This window comes from Mauremys mutica, chromosome 17 (assembly GCF_020497125.1).
Source record: "Mauremys mutica isolate MM-2020 ecotype Southern chromosome 17, ASM2049712v1, whole genome shotgun sequence".
NCBI lineage: Eukaryota > Metazoa > Chordata > Testudines > Geoemydidae > Mauremys > Mauremys mutica.
The window spans coordinates 24,800,357-24,822,399 of record NC_059088.1 but is presented as its reverse complement, the minus strand read 5'-3'; the positions used below and the strand labels follow the sequence as shown (position 1 = coordinate 24,822,399).

Genomic DNA, 22,043 nt, shown 5'->3' with positions numbered 1-22,043 from the left:
ACAACTATATCTGGATGCAGGAGTGTGCTGTCCGTGGGGGGCCCCACGTAGCCTGTAGGCACGTTTGTGGCTTGCACAAGACATCAGTGGTGTTCAATGGGATTCCCGGTGCAGGATGGGGGAGAGATTTTAGGGCACCGAGGAGACAGACTGTGATGGATACGCTCGGTTGACTTGCATTGCCTTCTTCTATGCACCTTAGTTGTACACATGGTCCTGATCTGATTTGGTGTGTTAACTACTCCAGTTCACTGCATTGCCTGGTCAATTGAGTAGGTCGTGTGCTCTCTGCGTCTTGGGGACCTAGCTCTGTTCTTGACACCAGAATTGCTCCCGATACGTGAATCGTTGGGGGAAGCTCCCCGGTTCTGCTCTGTTAGTCGATTTCTTTTTGATCGGCTGCACGTGGAAGGTGCAAGATGCAGTATGTGAAAATCTTTGCTCTAGCGGTGAGATTTTTCCACAGGAGTAAGCCTGGGCGACGTCAGTTATGGCTGCACTACGGCCGTCTGCCGGCCCAGGTGTGCCTGTCAGGGGGGTGATGGCTGATGGACAGAGCTCTGCCGGCACAAGCACCCAGTGTAGACACAGTTGTACTGGTGAAGCTGTGCTTTTACTGGTGTAACTTTTCGCTCCTGGGAGGTGGTTTCACTAGACCTACAAAGCTAGAGAATGTACAGCTGCATCCACCCTAAGTACAGTGCTCCAGTACAGCTATACCAGTAACGCGCTGCTAGTATAGACATGATTCAGCTGGGGTCACTGGCATGAAACCGATATACACCAGTGGGAGGGGGGTCTGGCCCATTGACTCCAGTGGAGCTGCCCCGATCTACCCCAGCTGGGGATCTGACTCGAAGTTCAGTCGAAGGATCGTGCAATGGCTCGTTCTCCAAATCCTCAAGGAGAGGCTAGTGCCTGCGTGTGTGGTCGGGCCAGAGCGCCGTGGATGAGCGGGAGGTCCTGTGGCTGGGGGTGGGTTTTGCCTTCCCTGTATTCTGGCCGGGTTTAGCTGTTTCTGAAAGGATCATTCCCATAGCTGATGTATGGGACGGCTTACAAATAAAACGCGTGGCTCTGTGCATACAGGCCCTGCCCTGCCCAGGCTCCAGCCAGCAGGCAAATCCCAGCTGTGGCCGGGAGCGAGAATGAAATTCCATCTCCTCGCTGTGTCTCATTAACACGATGCCTTTCGATCTCAGCGGGCGGGCGTGTGGGGAGAGGGAGCAGAGATTTCATTCAGAAGCTGCGGTTTCTTCCTCGTCGAGTTTAAAAGTGCTTCTTTCTTGCCGTGGAGCAGACAGGGCTGAGCTGCTCAGCGCGCCCAATCCAGCTTCCAGCCAGCATAGGATTGTTCCCTACAGCACATGCTCTTTGCCAAGGAAGTGTGGTCCAGTGGTTAGAACACTAGCCTGGGACTTGGAAGACCTGGAATTCCTTGCTCTGCCACAGACTCCCTGTGTGACCTTGGGCAAGTCACTTAGCTGCGCTGTGCCTCAGTTTTCCCATCTGTACAATGGGGATAATAGCTCTGCCTTGCCACATAGGGAGAGGTTAAAGACGGGGAGGTGCTCAGATACTCTGGTGGTGGGAGCCAGATAAATATGTGTTTGTCCTGGCTAATTGTAAAGCCCCTCAGCAATGTAGCTGTCACTGCTTCTTCCCTTAGTTTCATCTCTCATGCCTAGTTCCTACCGTCCTCGGTGTTTCCACCATCCGGATCTCTCTAGTCGCTGGATACAATTTTCAAAAGCACCGCCGTGACTTCGAAGCCGAAGTCCCATTTTCGAAAGCGGCTCAGGGCTTGTCTGTACGGAGCGGGGGTTATTTCAGCCTGGGGTCCCGTTGACAATACCTGCATCGGAGGACGCCGTAAACAGCTGCACGGAGCTGTGCAATGCATGGTGGGAAATCCCCCACCCGCTGCCTGGCTGATGCTCTGGAATGGGGGTGATTGCCCACTAAGGTTGCAGCAGGTGTTCTTGGAGGATTTAGGTGAAAGAAATAAGAGAGGAATAGATCACTGGAGATGCAGGGTTGTTCCCAGTGGCTTGATTTCCAGCGGTGCTGTCTCCCATTGACTCCCTAATCAGCCTGTTTAAATACCTAATTCTCTTCCAGTCTCTGGGCTTGGTGGCTAGACTCTGCTTTCCTCTTTGCCCTGCCCTCCAGCCCTTTGATCAGAGATGCTAAACCCTAGACGGCTGGGTGAGGGAGTTGGTCTGGAGCGTCCCATCCCTCGGGTGTGGCACGATGGATGTGCTAGTGACTTGGAGTCCCGCCACCGACCCTATGGTCTGATCCGCTCTCTTGCTCCGTTCAGGGGACAGGGCTGCACCCAGGCGGGTCTGAGGGCAGAGTTCTGCCCTTGTGTTGATTTTCGCGGTACAGGGGACAGGCTGATGTGTGTGCAGCGGGTCAGATCTTGTGTGCATGCATCTTGGCTATCAAGTGAGAGGGTGCACGCTGTATGCAGTTGGGTTGTCCCAGGGTTTTGGGGTTTGGCTGTCCCTTTCTGATGGGAGGCGGCTGGGATGCCACGGGGACAGCTAACCATTGCATCAGCCCTGGGTGTTTCCTTCCTGCCGCTGCAGGATCAAAGCTGAGTGAGTTTGAGGAAAGCAGATGCCCATGCACCAGGGAAATTCGTATGTGACTCTCCCGGGATGGCTTTGCCGCCTCCTGGTATCCCGTAGGCCGTGCCTATAGAAGTTAACCTATTCTAGAGTTTAATACTTGTTCCCATCACTGTGGTATCTGGGCAGCTGTTGATTGCAGCCCTACTGCTTGCTTGTGTTTGGATCTTGCTCCTTTGTTTTTTTAAGGAGATGTTAAAACTTAAGGCGGATCATTAAAGATTCCTCTACACACGAGAAGAGATGCTAGCCCCAGGGGCCTGGCCAAATTCTAGCTCATCTCGCTCCGTTCATCTGACTCCAGCATTCCCTCCTCTGCCCTGCAGTTTCAATTGGATGCTTTCTTCCTGTCCGAACGCACCCCAGGATGTTGCTGTGTGGCTGCTAACCAGCTGCCGCGTTGCGCCCCAGAGGTGGACGCACTTCGGTGGCGAGCAGTGCCGTAACTGCGGTGTGTTGGGATGGAAGACGGCGAAGGGGCGTAAATACGAGCTCTGGATTGTTATTGTAGGTGTGCCTGGAAAGAGGTCTGTTCGCGGTTCGGAAGCACTACGGGGCAGGGACTGTCTCTCAGTTCTCTTTGTACAGCGCCGAGCACCGTGAGGTCCTGGTCCATGACTGGCGCTACCACAATACAGAGAACGAGCTACCAGGTGCTCTGGAAGAGGAACCCGTTGGAGACATGGGCTTGGCTCTGAGAAGCCATGTGCATATAAGGAGGTCCCGTGCCCAGCCCCCCGCACGGTCAGTCCCTGTAACCTGGCTCCTGCAGGCCCTGCTGTCTCGCAGGTTACCTGGCTTTGCGCAGGGTTCCTGAGGCTCGCCGGCCCTGCAGCCTCATGGGACTTAGTGCGGAGGAGGCCAGAGCGCTGCCGGGATTCCCTCCTGGCTGCCAGCTGAACGGTACAGATGTACGGAACGTTGTTCGTTTCCTGTCGGGTTCTCCGGCGGGCGGGCGGGCAGAGGAGGAGATGGAACGGCTTCCCTGGGGATAACGCGCTGAGTCACCCGGTGGGAGGAATCCCTCCCCACTCCGCTTTCAGGCGTGACTCCCACCAGGCTTCTCTTTCCCCTCCGAAGCGAAATCCGGGCTGGCGACAGATTGACGCTGTCCCCCCTGAGCAGCGGCAAAGCAAGCTTCCCCATCGCCGGCCTGCGGCTGCAGGTTAGCCCTGACCCGAAAGGGTTAAAGGCGGCTGTGTGGGGCGTTCGCCCTTTCTGCTGCCCGGGTACCGCATGTGCATGCTTTGCCCTACGAGGAAGGAGCGTGGTGGGTCCGAGCCGAGGGTTCGCATTTCAGAGGGAGCTGGGGGCCGAGAGCCACGAAGCTCCTTTGGAAAATCTCATCCCTTGATGGCCAGGGTAGCGCCTAGCGGACCCAGCCGAGATCGAGCCCCTGCTTTGCCAGGCACTGAGCGGAAGGTGTAAAGAGATGAGGCAGACAAAGCCGGGGGAGGCGCAGAGAGGGAAAAACGACTCTCCCAAGGTCACGGAGCAGGTCAGTGGCAGAGCTGAGAATCCCGACTCCCAGCCCAGCGCCCTCCCCGCTAGCCCGCGCTGCCAGTCCCTGATTGTTACCCCCATGGGCCGGATTCTGGGTCCTGCTTTAAATCCTCACCCACTCCAAGCTGCGCCGGGTTAACGTATAACCGGCCAGTGCAGATCCAGCTCCTCTGTGCCAAGAAAGAGCAGACGGGCTGCAGCCGTGCGGCTGGGGCAGGAATGTTTGCAGATATCCGCTCCCCCCTCTCCCCGTTGGTCAGAGACCCTGTGGCGGTTAATAAATGAACGTACGGCGCGGCAGCGGCTATTGTTCTCTGTCGTTCCCATCCGTTGCTGGAGTCCATCCCGCGTCCGGTCATCGGGCATCTTGTATGTTTTGTGTCTGTACCTCCGCCAGTCTAGTCCGCCCCGGCCGGGACGGGTGGAGCCAGGGCCGCCTATCTGGTCCCCCCCCATCCCCAAGGCGGCAGTGAGGGGTACCGCCAAAGAGCGAGAGGTCTGTATGGCCAGCTGGCAGCCGTCCCAATGCAGGCTGCTGTCTGCAGCAGCTTCTAGCAGCAAGCTCCCCGGTGCGTCGGTTTAAACTGGTGCAACTGTCTCCCGGACACCAGGCCTAATGGGAGCAACACCCAACCGTGCCAGGTGGGAAGGGAAGAGGCGATTTGGGAGCTGAATCTAGACTGGGATTGGCCACGGGGCCGAGATCCTCCGGCACTGCGCGGCACGGTCTGTATGCCCTGGTATGCAGCCTTGTTATAAAACGAGCTGAACAAGCCCCCTGGGAGAAGGGCTGGTGACTTCAGTTTCAGCCGGGTGGGGGTCGCTCCCCGAATCCCGTCCAGAGTCCCACGGTCGCAGCTGTTCCCAGCCTAGACGGCCCACTGCTTCTCAACAGCTGCCGTGGCCGCGGGCTCAATCGGGGCCTTGTGTCTGCAACATCTGTCTGCAAAGCAGCTGCCAGCTCTGGGGTCAACAGCTTTCGCCGCCCTTCAGAGAGGATCTCACCCGTGGGAAGAGAAATGGAGTTCTCGTCTCCCCCCCCCCCCCCCCCCGCCGCCCTAGGATCCCGGCCCCATGGCACGGGGACGGGGAGGGGAAGGTCTGCTCTCTGTCGACCCCTTAGCACCTGCCTGCGTCCATCGCATTGCAAAGCTGTTGCCTGACAGTCAGAAAAGTGGCTTGGCTGGAAATGCGATCGTGGAGCGGCCTGTGTTTCCAGCAGTCACAGGTCGCGTGACGAGCCATCGGCTCTGCCCTGGATCTACCAAACTGGCTGGGTGTCCCAGCGGTAGCAATGGAAGCATGCTTGGCATTCCCTTGATTCTGCCATTGCTGGTAGGATAGGCTGCAGCTTGCTGTCCCCTAGCTGGGTCAGCTCATGTATATGGAACGGGAAGAGACAGCTGTGGATGCTATGGGCACGTGGCTATAAGCAAGCAGGGCTATAAACCCTCATGCTTCAGGGCATAGAGCAACCTCTGATAGGGTCAGGAAGAAACGTTTCCCAGGGACAGGTTATTGTGGAGTTGCAGGATTCTTGCCTCTTCCTCCGAAGTGGCAGGTGCTGGTCGCTGTCGGGCCTGGGAGACTGGGCTGCATGGCCCCTCAAGTCTGACAATTGTTTGTATGTAGAGTAGAGCTTAGAGGCCCCAAAAGAGAGCAGGGCCTCCTGGCGCTAGGTGCTGTACGTGCACAGTGAGTGACAGACCCTACCCCAAAGAACTGAGAGTCAAAATAGGCAAGACAGACAAAGAGAGGATTCTTTTCCCCCATCTGTGAAACAGGAAGCTGAGGCCCAGAGATCTCCTGAGTTTCAACCCACCGTCTTACCCACAAGCCCACCCTTCCTCTTACTGAGCAGCTGTGTGGCTCCGAGGGCAGAGGGTGGCGTTTCAGTGGGTGTGGTTCAATGGGCAGCTCCTGCCAGCCTGGCTTGTGCGTTTCTAGGCACTGAGAGAGGAGACTGTCCCATGCGTAGGCAGCGAAACCCGCGTCACTGCTCGAGGCCATTCCCGATCAATATTGCCTGTTCCACGTGGGCTGAAGTGCTGGCAGCAGCTCTGGCTACTGCAGATGGGAGAGACGGGCTGGCATGTGGTGTTTTCTGCCATCCTTCCTCCTCTCCTGGTGCGTGATGAGGGACCGCCTTTGCATTTAATTTTATGGCTTTTGGGTGCAACAGTTCACGCTTTTTAAAAAACCTGGCTTGGGGTGGTGCCTACAGGCCCGTTCTGCTTGGGGCTGAAAACCCACCACGGCCCCTACCTCCTCTTTGAGGCTTTTCATCAGTACATCTCAATGCATTTTAGGATCGTGATTCCCCATCTTACAGTTGGGGAAACTGAGGCACGGGGGAGGGGGAAGTGACTTGCTTAAGGTCACCTGGGGGGAGATCTGGGACTAGAACCCAGGTCTTTGGAGTCCCAGTCAAGTGCTCCGGCCACGAGGCCTCACTGATGTTTATATGAAATGGCCCCTGCCCCAAATAGTTTATAGTCTAATGAACCCCTGAACACAAGGCCTGGTTCTTGTCCGCAGTCTGGCCTCTCTACATTACTCCGGCCGTGTAAATGGCATAAATGACACTGGCACCTTCTTGACGGCCCCCTTACGCTGCCAGAGTGGTGTCAGTGAAGTTGATGATCAGGCCCTAGGAGGGGTAACACTGGATCAGAACTCGGGCCGTGAGTTTCGAAAGGGACTCCTGATTTTTGGGAAGCCCGACTTGAGAGAGGCCTGGCTCTCAGAAAGCACTGAGCACCAGTTCTCCCAAAATCTCGCCCATTCGGGGCACCCAAAATCTCAACCCCCCTTTGGAAAATCTTCGATGCAGGTTTCCTCCCCATTTATCTCTGGTCAGACTCCCTCTCCCAGTGGCCGGTGAAATGTTATTTCCTAGCTGGGCTGAAGCCGGGTCAGTTTTAGGCCATTTCCCCTGCTTTGATCTCATTGTATTTATGGAAGTGAATAGCCCCGGGGGGGCCAGCCTGGGCATTGTCTAGCCAAACTGCTTGATTGTGTTCTCCAGACTCCGCCTTTTCCCGCATACACAGAAAATTCATGAATCTCACGTGAAGCCGTGGTAGGTCCCGTGACTTTGTGTAGCGATGCCAGTGTAGCATCTGGCCCGTGGAATCGAGGGCAGCGTTTCTATCCCTGACCTCCAGCCTGGTGGTGGTTCGTCTGCTCCCCCAGTCGTGGTTTCATTAGATCTTGCTACATAGGATCAGGCTTGGCCGGTACTGGGACAGGAGACCTGTGTAGAGTGAGCAATGGTGCAGGAAGTGATGCCTGCGTATCAGGTGGTGATGCCATCCATGCCCGGCTGTGTGGAAGAGAAGTGGATGTAGCTTCATAGACTCCAAGGCCAGAAGGGTCCATTGTGATCATCGTGGCCAGGGGTTCTCCAACTTCATTGCACCACGACCCCCTTCTGACAACAAAACTTACCCCACGACCCCAGGCGGGAGGACAGAAGCCTGAGCCTGCCCGAACCCCGCTGCCCTGGGCGGGGGGCAAAGCCGAAGCCTGAGGGCTTCAGCCCCAGGCAGGAGACCTGTAACCTGGCCCCTGCCACCCAGGACTGCAGCCCTCAGGCTTTGGCCTCGTTCCCTGACAGTAGGTCTCAGGCTTCAGCCCGGACCCCGGAAAGTCTAACTCTAGCCGTGGCGACCCCATTTCGCGACCCACCGTTTGAGAACCACTGATCTAGTCTGATCATCTGGATGACACAGGCCAGAGAATTTCCCCCAAACAATTCCTAGAGCCAGACCCTTTAGGAAAACATCCAACCTTGCTTTAAAAATGGTCAGTGATGGGAGAATTCGCCAGGACCCTTGGTAAATTGTTCCAGTGCTCAGTTACCCTCCCCATTGTAGCCTGATCACGTCACCCCTTCATCGTCTCTTTGTTAAGCATAAATAGATTGAGTCTATTGCGGTAAGGCCTGTTTTCTAACCCTTTAACCATTCTTGTGGCCCTCCACTGAACCTCCTCCAATTTACCACCATCCTCCTTGAAAGGTTGATTGATACCAGTCAAAGCACGGTTCTGGCTTCTCAAGGTGGTTGTGTCTCCTGGTGTTTTTTGCAATGGAAGGGATGTCGGATCTAGTGTCCTGGCCAGATTCCAGTTTTAAAATTTCTGCCAGAATGATTCAAGAGGCCTGGGGGAGGAAGGCCCCCAGATCTTACGGGAAACCAATGGAAACTGAGCCAATCCCAGTCTATATACAGCCCACAGGACTCTCTTCCCATCCTGCACAGCGGTGGGTTTTTCTGCATTGCCTAGTGGCGGTGTGCCTACATGAGACAGTTGCGTGAATTTAAACCAGTGCAAACCTCTGGGTAGATGCTCTGACTTCAGTTTAAACCGGACTTATTTAAGTCGATCAGGAACTAGTGTAAACTAAATGAGTGTGTCCACACATCCAATTTGGGTGAAACTGGTATAGATTCTGTCTTTAGCATTGGCTGCCGGTTAGTACTGGGTGAAATAACTGTTTACAATTGTGTTGTAATAACCCCTAGCTCTTTTCAGCCACAGATCTGAGACTGCTTTACAAAGGGGGTTAGTTAGTATCCTGGGGAAACTGAGGCACAGAGAGGGAAATTGATTTGCCCAGAGTCACTCCTGGGGCCAGTGGCAGAATGGGGAATAGAACCTGGGTGTTCTGAGTCCCAGTCTAGTGCACTAACCACTAGGCTACTCACATCCATGTGGGTAACAGCTGGGTGACAGTCTGCTGACATGTCATCTGAGGTTCAGCCACGGCTAATATGTGACTCCTCTGATGTTGCTGAAGTTGATCCTTCTTTTCTGGGAGCGGGAGTGGAGCCTGGCCTATGCCCAGGGTGCTCTAGTCCTTTATACATTGTGACTGATTATCTGTGGGTGTCTCTCCTCACACTCCTTTGCGGAGACTCCTGGAGCACAGAAGTACTGGGACGGGGTCCTGCCTGGAAGAGGTTGTCCAGAAAGCTGAGAGGCCTGGGCCCTAGTGGGGTGACTAATCTGGTGTCCGGGGAGCAGGGCTGTTTGCAGGAAGAACACAGCGACCGATTACCCAGGTGGTTCGGTTATAAAGAGGGAACTGCGTGATGAGCTGTCCTCCCTGTGCAGGCAGGAGATCCCCCGGGGTCCTCTCTCGATTCTGGCTCTCACGAGGTGACTCTGTGGTATTGGTCCAGGTCAGATTCTGCAGTGTCACTCCCCACCCGGCCCTTCTGCCGATCAAGTCAGCAGCTCGCAAAGGGCTTTCATTTTAGTTTTGCAAATGGTTTCAACATCCTTATGCCTCAGGAAACCACTGAGATCCCTTGGCTTGACGCAGCAAGGAGAGTGTGTGTGGGGGCGGGGGGTGAGAGGGAGGGAAGTGCCTCTGAACACAAGTTCCTTTTTCACGCCACCATTTGGCGGAGGTGTTGAACTAGTTGGATCTCCGTCTGTGTGAACAGCCCTGTTCATCTTGGTAGCATGTTCGCTCTGCAACCTAGCAAGGGGGTTCGATGAGCTTCACCTGGGACATCACAGAGGTCCCAACCCTTCTTAGGGGCAGAGCGAACTAGAGTCTGGGACAGAAGGGTCCTCCAGAGAAAGGCCAAGCCCAGGGAGATGGGTGAGGCTGAATTATAATTTAAAAGCCAGGCTTGCAGAGGGTGTGGGAGCACCTGGACTTTATCCTGCATCCGTTCAGAGCGGGGCGGGAACTCTGCCTGTCTACACTGCTGTGACTTGCACCGCCCTTGTTAACTACTGTATTCCACTGCTGGGCTGATCAACCCAATGAGACCTCCCTATGGTGTCACGAGTGGGTGGAGCTTAGGTTGTGGGCGGGGTTTGGGAGAGTACCACTTTCAGGGCCCTCTCTAGGCCGACTCCCCCTGGTGGTGAATACCTGCAGTTGGCTGATTTACATTGTAGTAGCCTATCGGTGCTTCAGCCATGGATCGAGAGCTAAGGTGCTAGGAGCTGTACAGAGAGAGAGAGAAGTTGGTCCTTGTTCGTGCCTGGCTTGACTTTCCAGCCCACATGCTGCCCCCCTTTCCTCTTCTGCCCGTGGAACATGCGGCTTCCCTTTCTGTAGTAACTGAGGTTTAGATCTGCTGCCTCATCTCTGCAAGTTCCCCTCCGGAAGAGCAGTTGTTCCTGGGCTCTGCTTATCATCTCTGCCATATGATGTTTTCCCCGGAGCAGTTGCGTGCTGCTGGTAGCTAATTCAGGATGCTTCACCATTGCTTTTCTCCAAGCACCCCTCGGGGTGGCAGGCTCTGTTTGTTTTGGCTTTTTTACAGGGCCGTTCAAGTGCAATTTAATGTGAGAGGCTGGAAAGTGACTTTGCAGGGGAAGGCCATTGCGGGCTCCTATCCTGTGGATTTCCAGAGCAAAGCAGGCTCGCTGCAGGCGCCATTGTATTAAAACACCTTGTGCTGATATATGAGAACCCTGCTAGCTTCCTTCTGCCTCTTGCGTAATCCTTAGTAATAAAGATTCTCCAGTAGATTGCACAACCCCCCCCAATGGGATCTGAGAAACTGTCTTCTGCTGTACTCTGCAGACCTGACTGTGTTGGAAATGTGGAGTGAGAGAAAGGTGTGTGCGCCCTGTTGTTTGTATTACAGTAGCACACAGCGGCCCTAATTAAAATCAGGAACCTGTTGCGCTAGGCCCTGCACGTGCACTTAGCGAGTCACAGTCGCATCCCCGGCACAATTAATCCCTGGTGCCTCTCACAACATAGGGTTCTTAGCCCAGGTTTCCTGTCCTCTGGCCCGTTGCATTCCTCTCCTCAAATCGTAGGCAGCATTTTTCACTCTCCCGTGCTCAACTGTGGCATGTCACCCCTGGGTGCTGTGAAACAGCTGCCGTGTTCCTCCCCAGAGGTGACTGCAGTCATTAGGAGGGGCAACAGGATGCCCAGGGGCTGCTTAAAGGTGTCGTCTAAGGGCAAGAGATTCTAATGGACGCTGCACTCCCACGCCCCCCGCAGAGGAATTTTTGGTACTGCCTGCTGCAGCTTCACTGCAAGGCAGAACGATCGTTGGGCTTGTCTACCATGCAGCTGAAAACCCCTGGCTGGCTCGGCTAAGGGGCTGTTTAATTGCGGTGTAGACGCTCGGGCTGCAACGTGGGAGGGTCCCAGACCTTGAGTTGATGTCTGCACTGCAATTAAACAGCCGCTTTAGCCTGAGCCTGAGTCAGCCAGCACGGGCCAGCCGGGGGTGTCTAAGTGCAGTGTAGACGTGCCCTTTGTTACAGAGGGGCAGCAGACCCAGCAGTCGTCCCCCACCACGCCCAAATGTCCTTGCTACAGCGCTGCAATTGTAGCATTGCAACAGCTGATCTGAGCTCATTTCCTGGAACAGCTGCCAAATCAGACTAAGGAGCAGCTCGGGCTCCTCCAGTCGCTCATTCGCTGAAGTAACCTCTCTCCTAGGCAGCTGCTTCGCCTCCAGCTTTTACCTGCTCTTCTTGGCTACTTTGTACAGGTTGGAGCTAGAAACAAGCGGGCCGGGCAGCTTTGAGTTCCTGCTATGCCAGCCCACAGACAGGCCACTGAGTGGCAAAGCCGTGTGCCCGCTCCCACCCCTGTGCCAAAGGGAGTTGATGGAGGTTTTTCTATTGTCCATGCAGCCCTGGGTGGATAACATCCCCAGGGCCTGGATTTACCATGTATTACTAGAGAAGTCGCAAAGCCGAGGCCAGTCCAACTGCCTGGCCTCTAGTGCTTCAGATAAACAGGAGCTCCCCTAACTGGCTGTGGAAGTAGGTCCTTTATCCTCTCTGTGGACCAGCCACCAGGGGGCAACGCGAGTGAATGAACGTAGTGTGTTGCAGGCGGAGAGAAACGTGGAAGAACTGTTGCCGTGGGAGCTCAGTGTTAAAAAGGGGGGTAATTGCTGAAAGGGAAAATTGGCAATAAGAAAAGCCTGGGGCTTGATCCTGCGAGGGCCCGACTGCTGAGCCCTTCGGAGCTGGTACCTATCAGCCTGTGGGTTAAATCCATTCTGCTCTCCGGGCCGCAGTTCCTCAGCTCTGCCAGGGCTGCCTCGCCTGTCCCCAACTGTAAACCCCAGCACACAGCAGGGCCCCGATTCCCATCACCCGCTTAATCACAACACAGCCCTGGCAGCTTCTGGGCGATAAACCTGTTTCCAGACTCCGACGCTCCCCGCCGGCCTGCGACGATCCTATCCCTCACGTTTAATAGGACAGAGCCTCGGCCGCTCTTCAGAGAGGAGTGAGGCCGGGTGGCGTTCAGAGCCAGGGGCTGTGAGAAAGGGATCGGGACTGGGGCTAGCTAGTGGAAACGCCGAAACACTGGGTTTCTCCCTTGTTTTGTCTCTCTCCCCCCTGCCGCTTTTGAGTTGCACAAGAGCTGGCTCGCCAATCTCTCAAACAATATTTTTCTTCTTAAAAATGCAGAGCATGACTTCATTTCCTCCCCTCGGTCAGCAGACTGCAGCGTCTGACCCGGCTGGCACAGGAGCCTGGGTGCTCGTGTGTTGCTTGCACTTGGGGTTGGTTTAGCCGACGCCTGGCCTGCATAGCTGGATATATTATTATATTATATATGAGGGCAATAATAATATATTGCCCTTATATAAATCGATGGTACGTCCACATCTTGAATACTGTGTACAGATGTGGTCGCCTCATCTCAAAAAAGATCTACTGGCACTAGAAAAGGTTCAGAGAAGGGCAACTAAAATGATTAGGGGTTTGGAGAGGGTCCCATATAAGGAGAGATTAAAGAGGCTGGGACTCTTCAGCTTGGAAAAGAGGAGACTAAGGGGGGCTATGACAGAGGTATATAAAATTTGAGTGATGTGGAGAGATTAGATAAGGGAAAGTTATTTACTTATTCCCATAATACAAGAACTAGGGGTCACCAAATGAAATTAATAGGCAGCAGGTTTAAAACAAATAAAAGGAAGTTCTTCTTCACGCAGCGCACAGTCAACTTGTGGAACTCCTTGCCTGAGGAGGCTGTGAAGGCTAGGACTAGAACAGGGTTTAAAAGAGAACTGGATAAATTCATGGAGGTTAAGTCCATTAATGGCTATTAGCCAGGCTGGGTAAGGAATGGTGTCCCTAGCCTCTGTTTGTCAGAGGATGGAGATGGATGGCAGGAGAGAGATCACTTAATCGTTGCCTGTTAGGTTCACTCCCTCTGGGGCACCTGGCACTGTCAATAGACAGGATACTGGGCTAGATGGACCTTTGGTCTGACCCAGTACGGCCGTTCTTATGAGTGGGGCCATAGGGCTGTTCTCCCGTGCTGGTGCTTGGGGCGTAAGGCCACTTGATGCCCTCTTTGCACTGCCTGTATGTGGGGGGCCCTGCAGAGTCTTGCCCAGCGCTGGTGTAAATTAGAGCAGCCCCAGGGCTGTTGTCACTCGGGCTCCGCCCCCAGGCGAGCAGGGACAGCAGAACAGTGCACCCCTCCCACACCCCCGATGCTGGGGGCAGGGGCAGAGCCCTGACACCAGTTGCATTCTGGCACTGGGAAGTCCCCTGGGTAAAGGGGTGGAGATTCTCAGGGGGCCAGTTCTGCCCCCTTTATGATGCCCTCTTGCGTGTCTGCCCCTTTCTAGGGGCCTGATGGAGGCAGCAGCCAGTTTGTGCTCGGTGGAGATGGCGCTTTGCAGAGGAGAGGCGCACGCAGTGCTCTCTCTCTCTCTGGATTCTTGTGATCCGTGTTTCCATCGTTCTCAATCAGCAAGTCATGCAGACTGGAGGGCTGAAGAAAGAGCCACAGGGAGCCAACCCAATGCTTGTGCAGGGGGGGAAATGTATCAAAACTCCTTATCTGGCCCCAATCACTGTAGTATCTGAGCACCTCACAGCCCTCCTGTGAGGCAGCGGCAGCTGGGGAAACTGAGGCAGGGGATTAAACCCGGGACTCCCAAGGCTGGTGTCCTCACCACCAGGCCGTCCTTCCCCTCTGTCCTAATAGGAACCCTGCTGCGGATCCCTTTTACGCTGGGGTGGTCAATGCTTTTGGGTGCCTAATAGATTTTTGCTGTTAGGAAGCGTCTCCAATCCTCTGCTTTGTTGTGTGGGCTCCTGGGTATCCCCCTTGGGCGTTCCCCTTTGTGGGTGCCCCTCCCTGCTGAGGCTTAGCCGGGGAGCTGTGCCGGCACCCTCAGGCGCTAGGGCACTGAATATGGAGCTTTTGTTCTGCGCTGCGCATTGATCCGCTCGCCCTGGGACAGCAGCTTTATCCCTGCCCGAGCGTGTGATCAGTCGCTGCCCGCTCCCCCCGACAAGGGGGTTATGGTGCAGCAGGGACAGTCGCTCTGTAAGGTGTAAGTGAAACGGCTTCAGATCCCGACTGGGGGAGTCGAACGCTCCTAGGCCCTTGGCTCCGGTAGCCGATTGGCCCCCGCAGCCTTTACTGATGCGCCCATTGGAATCGAGAAGGGGGCGTTTCTTGCCTAAGTGGAGGTTGGGATTTTTCAGAAGGGCCTGAGGGAGTTGGGCATCCAGCCTCCCCATTGAGTTGCGAACGCCCCTTTTGGAAAAATCGGTGCCTAAATCTGCAGGGTTGGATTACGATCTGTATTACGGCATCGTCGCTCCGCCCAGTGGTGCTAGGGGCTGTACAATGCCAAGGACACTCAGCGCTACAGGGCAGGGGCTTTTTGTTGTGTCTGTACAGCGCCTAGCGCCCCCGGGTCCTGGTCCACGGCTGGAACCCCGAGGTGCTACCACAATACGGATGCAAGGAATGGCTCCTTGCCCTTGTTTTGCTACACAGCTTGTGGATAATTGGGGCCTGTTTCCACTGGCTGGCAGGGCTCCTGTACGTGAATCTGAGTTTTAAACCAGCTTTGAATGGGGTCATGCCCATTGGCCAGGTCTACAAAACCCTGGTGTAGGCAAGATGTGATGGTAATGCATGTCCGCTAATGGGGGGTTAGCCCTTGGCTCCTCTCCCCACCACAGTCTGCCCCCAAAGTTGACCCAGACCCGGTGATGTGTTTAAAATCTGTGTGTGTGCAATACACACAGGGCAAAATATGCTCTAAAATCAAGCCCCCTTCTGTGGGTGGGTGTCCCTCTGAGAACAAGCCGGCTGCTGTTTCTTCCTATAGGCTGTGCTCTCTGTAAACAGCGCCGTGTGATGGCTAACGGGTGCATACGCAGCGGCCCACGCCTGGCCTGAGCTGGATGCGCTGAAGGCCCCTTGGACACGGCTCTGGCAGTGGCCAGGGACCTTTGCAGAGGGCAGAAATCCAAGGTGTGCCCGCGTTGATGTCCCGGCATGCCGGAGCTGATGAGCCCCAGACCCCCTGAGCACGGCATGGTCTCTGGCTCCAAGCAGCTGAGGGGCCGCTGGAAGCCATTTGATTTCTTAGAACCAGTACAACCAGTCTGCATGCAATTATACCAGCGCAAAGGTGCCTTGTCCCAGAACGGCTTATTCCTCGTCCCATATGGGAATAGCTGTATCCCTATGAACACCTGTATGCCCATAGAACTCATCCACACGAAGGGGTTTGTACGGCTTTAACTACCGGTGTAGTGAAACCAGGACTGGTGGGAAGGGGAAGGAGGGGGGGACAAGGCCTTCCGGCTGTCTCAACCCCTTCCCCATCCCAGCCCCGTAACAAAAGATCTCCCTCTGCTCTGTCATTAACAAGATCTTTAACATCCTGCTTCTAATTATTCCCCCTACCACCACCACTTTGTTGTCCTGGGAGAATTTGGGTGTCTGGTGGTGGTGGTTTTTTTTTTTAAAAGCATCTTTTCCCTGATCTGTATTTTTATAAGGGGCGTGTGTGAGTTTTAGGGGGTTTATTTTTGTTTGCAATCTCTGTTCCCGTCACATCAAAGGGCTAGGTTGTATTTGCCATCTGCTTCTTTTGGAATGTTACCTAGCTCTTCAAGGCTGCAGCTGCCCAGAACAAGGGACGCCGTCGTACTCCCACATTACAACGGAATAGTCACTCTCCAGTAATGAGAAGGGGAGGATGGTTTTGTGGTTTTAAAACATGGGACGTGGAGTCTGGAGATCTGGGGTATTCCTGAACTGGCCTCTGACTCACTATGTGACCATAGGCAGGGTGACTTGGTGTTTCTGTGTCTCATCTGCCCCTGCCCCAGCGACAAGGCGTCATTCCTTGTGGGTAAAGCGTTTGAGCGGCTCAGCTGAGAGGTGGCAAAGCAGGGCCGGTATGTGGCCAGTAGTGGGTATTTCTGGCGCTGGCGGGGCGGAAAGGCCCAGCAACACACCCCGTAGCAGCTTGGCCACGGATCTGTGACTTTACAATAGCCTCAGCTGGCCCGTGATCTCAGCCAGTCACATGCAGGACCCTCTGTTAGTTCTCCATTGGCAGAGTGCTGGCTCATGGTTTGGGTGGGCCCCCCACTCCCCTGGCTGCTACAAAGCATGGCTTTGGACCAAGACTGGCACGGAGCTACGTCAGTTTCACATTCTTCCTACCAAAGTTAGAGTAGGTCACGTTCAGGGCTTTTATCGCCTGTTACTACTCTCCAGGGATCCCAGAGCTCTTTAGGACACCCGCAGGGGGGAACTTTTTTTGCCACCACTGAAATGCAGTCACCTCTGGGGTGGAATGTGGCAAGTGTTAACAGCACACAACAACGGGACAGATTGGCACAGAATGTTTTAAAAAAATCTGTTGGAAGCTACAAGGGGAGTTTATGGAGGCATAAAGTAATTAGCCGAGTTGGAACTTTAACCTGGGTGAAGTGGTGTTAGGTTGCCAAGGTCTGTTTCTCTCATCAGCTCCTGAGGACAGTTGAACATTTTGAGGAATGAATTGCATCATTGGCTGGATAATTGACCATCCATTCAGCAAAAAATCACAGGCAGGGCAAAATGGAAAGAATCTAACTTGTTCTAGGAATTGTGTTAAAGAGCTAATCTCTGGAGAACTGGCTGGGAATTCTCCCAATCCAACTGAATTTGGAAACCCAGGGGAAACTTTTGTATTTAAAGTCTTTTTCCTGCTGTTACCAGTTCTCACGGTACTGGGTGTTTTGACATAAAGCCCCAGCTGCTGGAGTCATGTGAATCTTGACTTGGGTTTAAACGAGAAATAATTTCTAGCGCTTGTGGTGGCAGAGAGAAGTTTTAAAATGTGAATCCGAAAGGTTCGGAAAACCAGAAGACCAGTTGAAAGAAGCCAACATTTAGGTTTTTTCTTTTACAAAATCTCATGGGGGGGGGGGGCTAACTCATATTTTTGAATGCTTGGGGTTGGTGATGCCGTAACATCCCATCCCCCTAAATTCTCACTGTTGAACGTGCTCTTCGTCAGGAAGAGCGCTGCTGGGGTGTTGCGTGGGGTGACTCGGCACTGCAGCATCCCACCCCAGAGACGGCGGCTTGTCACTGGCAACGTATAGAAGAACAACAAACTTTTTTTTTCTCTTTCACCTTTCGGATCCTAATCGCTCAGTGAACAGACACTCACTGGCTGTTGCAGGGGGGTAACTGCTTATCTAAATTCTCCCTCTGTTGTTCAGTAAGGACTTAGAGGGGTTTTAATATTTGCCCTCAACCACTGTAACCCATACAAGGACCTTGAAAGGGCTTGATAAACACTGGAGTCAGTTTCACCCCAGTGCATCTGTCCTAGTACCTAAGACACCCTGCAGGTAAAGCCTGAGGCATGAGAGCTTATGCCAACCTCCTGCTCCGGGGTAAATCTTATCCCCTGACTAATCTAACCTCAGCCACCTTGTCCCCGTGTCACAGAGGGCACAGGGAGGGGGAAGGGACTTGTCCAGCGATGGGACTGGGCAGAGAACCCAGGAGTCCTGGCTCCCGGTCCACCACACCCCCTCCCTGAGAGGTCCTTAACTTGCTTCTTATTTTTCAGTACAGACTGTAGACCAGATTCAGACCCGTGGAAGACAGCGAACTTTGCAGGGGATAAGAGGGGTCTGGTCTGGGTTAAGGGAGCTAGGTTTGCTTGTTGGTGGGTGAGTCTCTCCCCAGGGTCCTGCTAGCCTGTCCCTGCACAGACCTCGCAGGCCATCTGAGCTGGGGCATTGGCCACAAAGGCTTGTAAAGCACCCGGCGCCTCCCTCGCGTGCATCTTCGGCAAGTGGCATTGCAAGGGGGACCCGTCTGGAGCGAGCGCTGAATCCCTGCCTGTCTCGCTCACCATCTGGTGCCCAGCCCCTGCAGCGGTGGGGAGGCTTGTTGCTTGGCAGCGGGGGCCGGGGGCCTCTTCAGACCAGGTGGCACTCGCCTCGCCCCAAGCCCTGGCACGGCGAGATGCAGATTGCAGCCAGCGCCACCCCCGGTGCCAAGCATTCCAAGGGGAGTGCCCGTCCCCCCACCCCCACCCCTCCGGGAGTGCAGATGGTGGTGACACCCTCCCGCCTCCCTTGTTCGGGGGGGGGGGTCAATTGCACATGAGAATCCATAAGCAGCTGGTAGAGGCTTCCCGGGAGCCGCACCAAGTCTCCTGCCCCAGCTGGCAATGTGCCCTCTAGGGATCTGTGCTCCGCAGCTGCAGTGCCTGCTGCTGGAGTAGGGATGACAGGGTTTGCAGCCTCCCCAGCATAATTCAGGCCTGACTGGGTGGCTGGAGCCTCCATCGAGCGTGCCCAGATCATAGAATATCAGGGTTGGAAGGGACCTCAGGAGGTATCCAGTCCAACCCCCTGCTCAAAGCAGGACCAACCCCAACTAAATCATCCCAGCCAGGGCTTTGTCAAGCTGGGCCTTAAAAACCTCTAAGGAAGGAGATTCCACCACCTCCCTAGGGAACCCATTCCAGTGCTTCACCACCCTCCTAGGGAAATAGTGTTTCCTAATAGCCAACCTAGACCTCCCTCACTGCAACGTGAGACCATTGCTCCTTATTCTGTCATCTGCCACCACTGAGAACTGTCTAGATCCATCCTCTTTGGAACCCCCCTTCAGGTAGTTGAAAGCAGCTATCAAATCCCCCCTCATTCTTCTCTTCTGCAGACTAAACAATCCCAGTTCCCTCAGCCTCTCCTCGTAAGTCATGTGCTCCAGCCCCCTAATCATTTTTGTTGCCCTCCGCTGGCCTCTTTCCAATTTTTCCACATCCTTCTTGTAGTGGGGGGCCCAAAACTGGACACAGGACTCCAGATGAGGCCTCACCAATGGAGGGGGGACGATCACGTCCCTCGATCTGCTGGCATACATCTGGGATGGGCCCCTTTATGGTGGAGAGTCTCTGGTGTGTCCGGAGATGAGAAGCTACTTCTGTCTGGGGCCAGAGGAAATAGTTTCTCAGCGCGAAGGCTCGGGATCTGCAATACCCCAGGCCTTGCCGGATCTACTCATCCACCCACAGGGTGGGGAGCTCTCGCCCAGAGCCTGAACCCTTGTTTGGCATCCGTCCTGAGACACTCCTGCCCACCAGGAGCTCAGCGCCTGGGTAGCGCCAGGCAGGAGGTGGGAACCGGCTGTGGCAGCAGCCGAATGGCCAGGGTGCGGTGATGTCGCTGGGTGGATTTGATCCTCCGCAGCAGGGAAGGGAGGAAAACTGGTGGGAAACTGACGTGTGGTGATGCTCGGCAGGGCAGGGCAGCGCAGGCCTGGCTCAGCCTTTCCAAGGGGAGGTTACAGAATAACACGGCACCCTCCCAATGAGCTCTGACGCTGAGGTCCTGCGTGAGGGTGGGTCATTAAAGATCCCTCTGCACTTCCTGGCCTTGGGAGGAAGCATGGCCTTGTGCTTAAGGTACCGGACTGGGATTCACCAGGTCTGGGTTCAGTTCCCAGCATTGGCTCTGACCTTGGGGAAGTCTCCTCTCTGCTTGGTGCCTCAGTTTCCCCTCCCATCCTCTGTTTAGACCCTGAGCTCTTCAGGGCAGGGACTGTCTGTGTACATACAGCACCTAGTGTAATGGAGTCCTGGGATCAGATTCCATTATGTAAACAAGAAGACTGTAAACCTCTTGGATCCTGGCTAAATTCCACTTCTGTTCACTACGTTCTGTCTCCTTGCAGTTTCAGCTGAACATGATTTTTCTTCAGCCCTAGCCCTGAAGCAGTGTTGCACTGTGTTTCTCTGCACGGTTAAAGTTGCTGCATCTTGCTCCAGAGGTGGCTGCATTTCAGTGGTGGACAAAGTATATAACAATAACACACTTTCACTTGTGGCTATCCATGTGCTTTAGAACCCTGGATACATTGTTATCCTATTTTACTAGTTGGGGGCACAGGGGGGCTCCCAGCCCCTGATCTGACCGCTAGGCAAATCTCCCTCCCAGAGCCAGGAAGGGAACCCAGGAGTCCTGACTCCCAGAATTATGTTCTACGCTTTCTAGACAGCACTCCAGGCTGGGACTAGAACCTAGCAGTCCTGCTTTAACCACTAGGCCATAATGCCAGCTCAACCCTTATCTCAGAGGGGTTTTAATGAGGCCCTTAAAGCGGGCTGAGACCCCGGAATGGGGCAGTGCTGTTACTTTGGTGTCCGGTCTAAACTCACCTCTCCTTCTCTTCCAGCCTGCAATGTCACCATTCACAACCGCTGCAAGGACACTCTGCCCAACTGCACCAAGGTCAAGCAGAAGGTGAGCAGCCAGTGGGGCTGGGGAGGGGTTGAGACCTGGAGGGGGGGGGGGTCCCCATCACCTCTCTTGAGCACTGGGTGAGTAAATGAAATGAATAGGCAGCAGGTTTAAAACAAACAAAAGGAAGTATTTCTTCACACAACGCACAGTCAACCTGTGGAACTCCTTGCCAGAGGATGTTGTGAAGGCCACGACTATAACAGGGTTCAAAAAAGAATTAGATTCATGGAGGATAGTTTCATCAATGGCTATTAGCCAGGATGGGCAGGGATGGTGTCCCTAGCCTCTGTTTGCCAGAAGCTGGGAATGGGCGACGGGGGATGGATCACTTGATGATCACCGGTTCTGTTCATTCCCTCTGGGGCACCTGGCATTGGCCACTGTCGGGAAAACAGGACACTGGGCTGGATGGACCTTTGGTCTGACCCAGTAGGGCCGTTCTTAGGGAGCTGTTCACCACCAGATCACCAGCTCCAGTCTGCCATAGTAGTTCCCTTTTGTGCAAGGAGCTGGCTGATTGTCGTAATCAGCGAGGCAGCTCTGCTCTCCCCTCCGGAGGGCAGGGCAGAGGCACAGGCACGTAGGTAGGGGGTGCTCTGTGGGGGAAGCTCGCCCCACATGCTCACCCCATTGCACCCACTGTGAAATCAATGGGACGTAGGCGCCTAAATACCTTTAAACATTGGCCCTGGGGGATTCTACAGAGTTCTGAGTGCAGCTTCTTTCAGCAGCACTAAATGCAACCGTAAATTAGCTGGGGGGGGGGGAGCGTGCATGCGTGCACACGCCTGTTCTATCACCAAACCTCGGTGCGATAACCTGGCTCGTCCCCTTTCACCCCCAGCAACAGAAAGCCGCCCTGCTGAAGAACAACTCGGCACTGCAGAGTGTGTCCCTGCGGAACAAGAGTAAGTGAGCCAGAAATCCTGACCGGGAAGGAAGAGCCCCCGAGGGGGCCGAGTGCCGGGGTGGCTGGTGAGGGCGGAGAGCGATTTGTTTCTGTTAAAGGAATTGGATTAGTGGGCAGTGAGCGAGGCCTACTGGTTAGGGCAAGGGGGGCCGGGACGGCGTGGGGCCGGGGGGTTAGAGCGGGTAGATGGGAGTCTGGACTCCTGTGTTCTATTCCCGCCCTGGGAAGGATTGTGAGGTTTTGTGGGTCAGAACAAGGGGATCTGAGACAGGGCCTGGAGGTTCAGTTCTCAGCTCTGGGAGAGGCAGGGGGGACAAGTGGTTGGAGCAGGGGACTGGGAGTCAGGACTCCTGGGTTCTACTCCCAGGTATGCTGCTGAAGAGAGCCGAGTCAATGGCACATGATAGCCCGGGGGGCTGCAGTGCCAAAGCTGGAGGTGTTTCTCCATCACC

General features: G+C 54.7%; 1 protein-coding gene across 6 annotated transcripts in view; it reads left to right on the top strand.

Moving 5' to 3' along the window:
- ARHGEF2 (Rho/Rac guanine nucleotide exchange factor 2) overlaps positions 1 to 22,043 on the top strand; it is a 113,824-nt gene that overhangs the window by 74,775 nt on the left and 17,006 nt on the right. For all 6 annotated transcript variants that reach the window (XM_044991029.1, XM_044991033.1, XM_044991032.1 and 3 more), the window contains 2 exons: positions 20,614 to 20,681; positions 21,526 to 21,589. In XM_044991029.1, the coding sequence (XP_044846964.1) occupies positions 20,614 to 20,681; positions 21,526 to 21,589 (132 nt within the window). The remainder of the gene's footprint in view (positions 1 to 20,613; positions 20,682 to 21,525; positions 21,590 to 22,043) is intronic.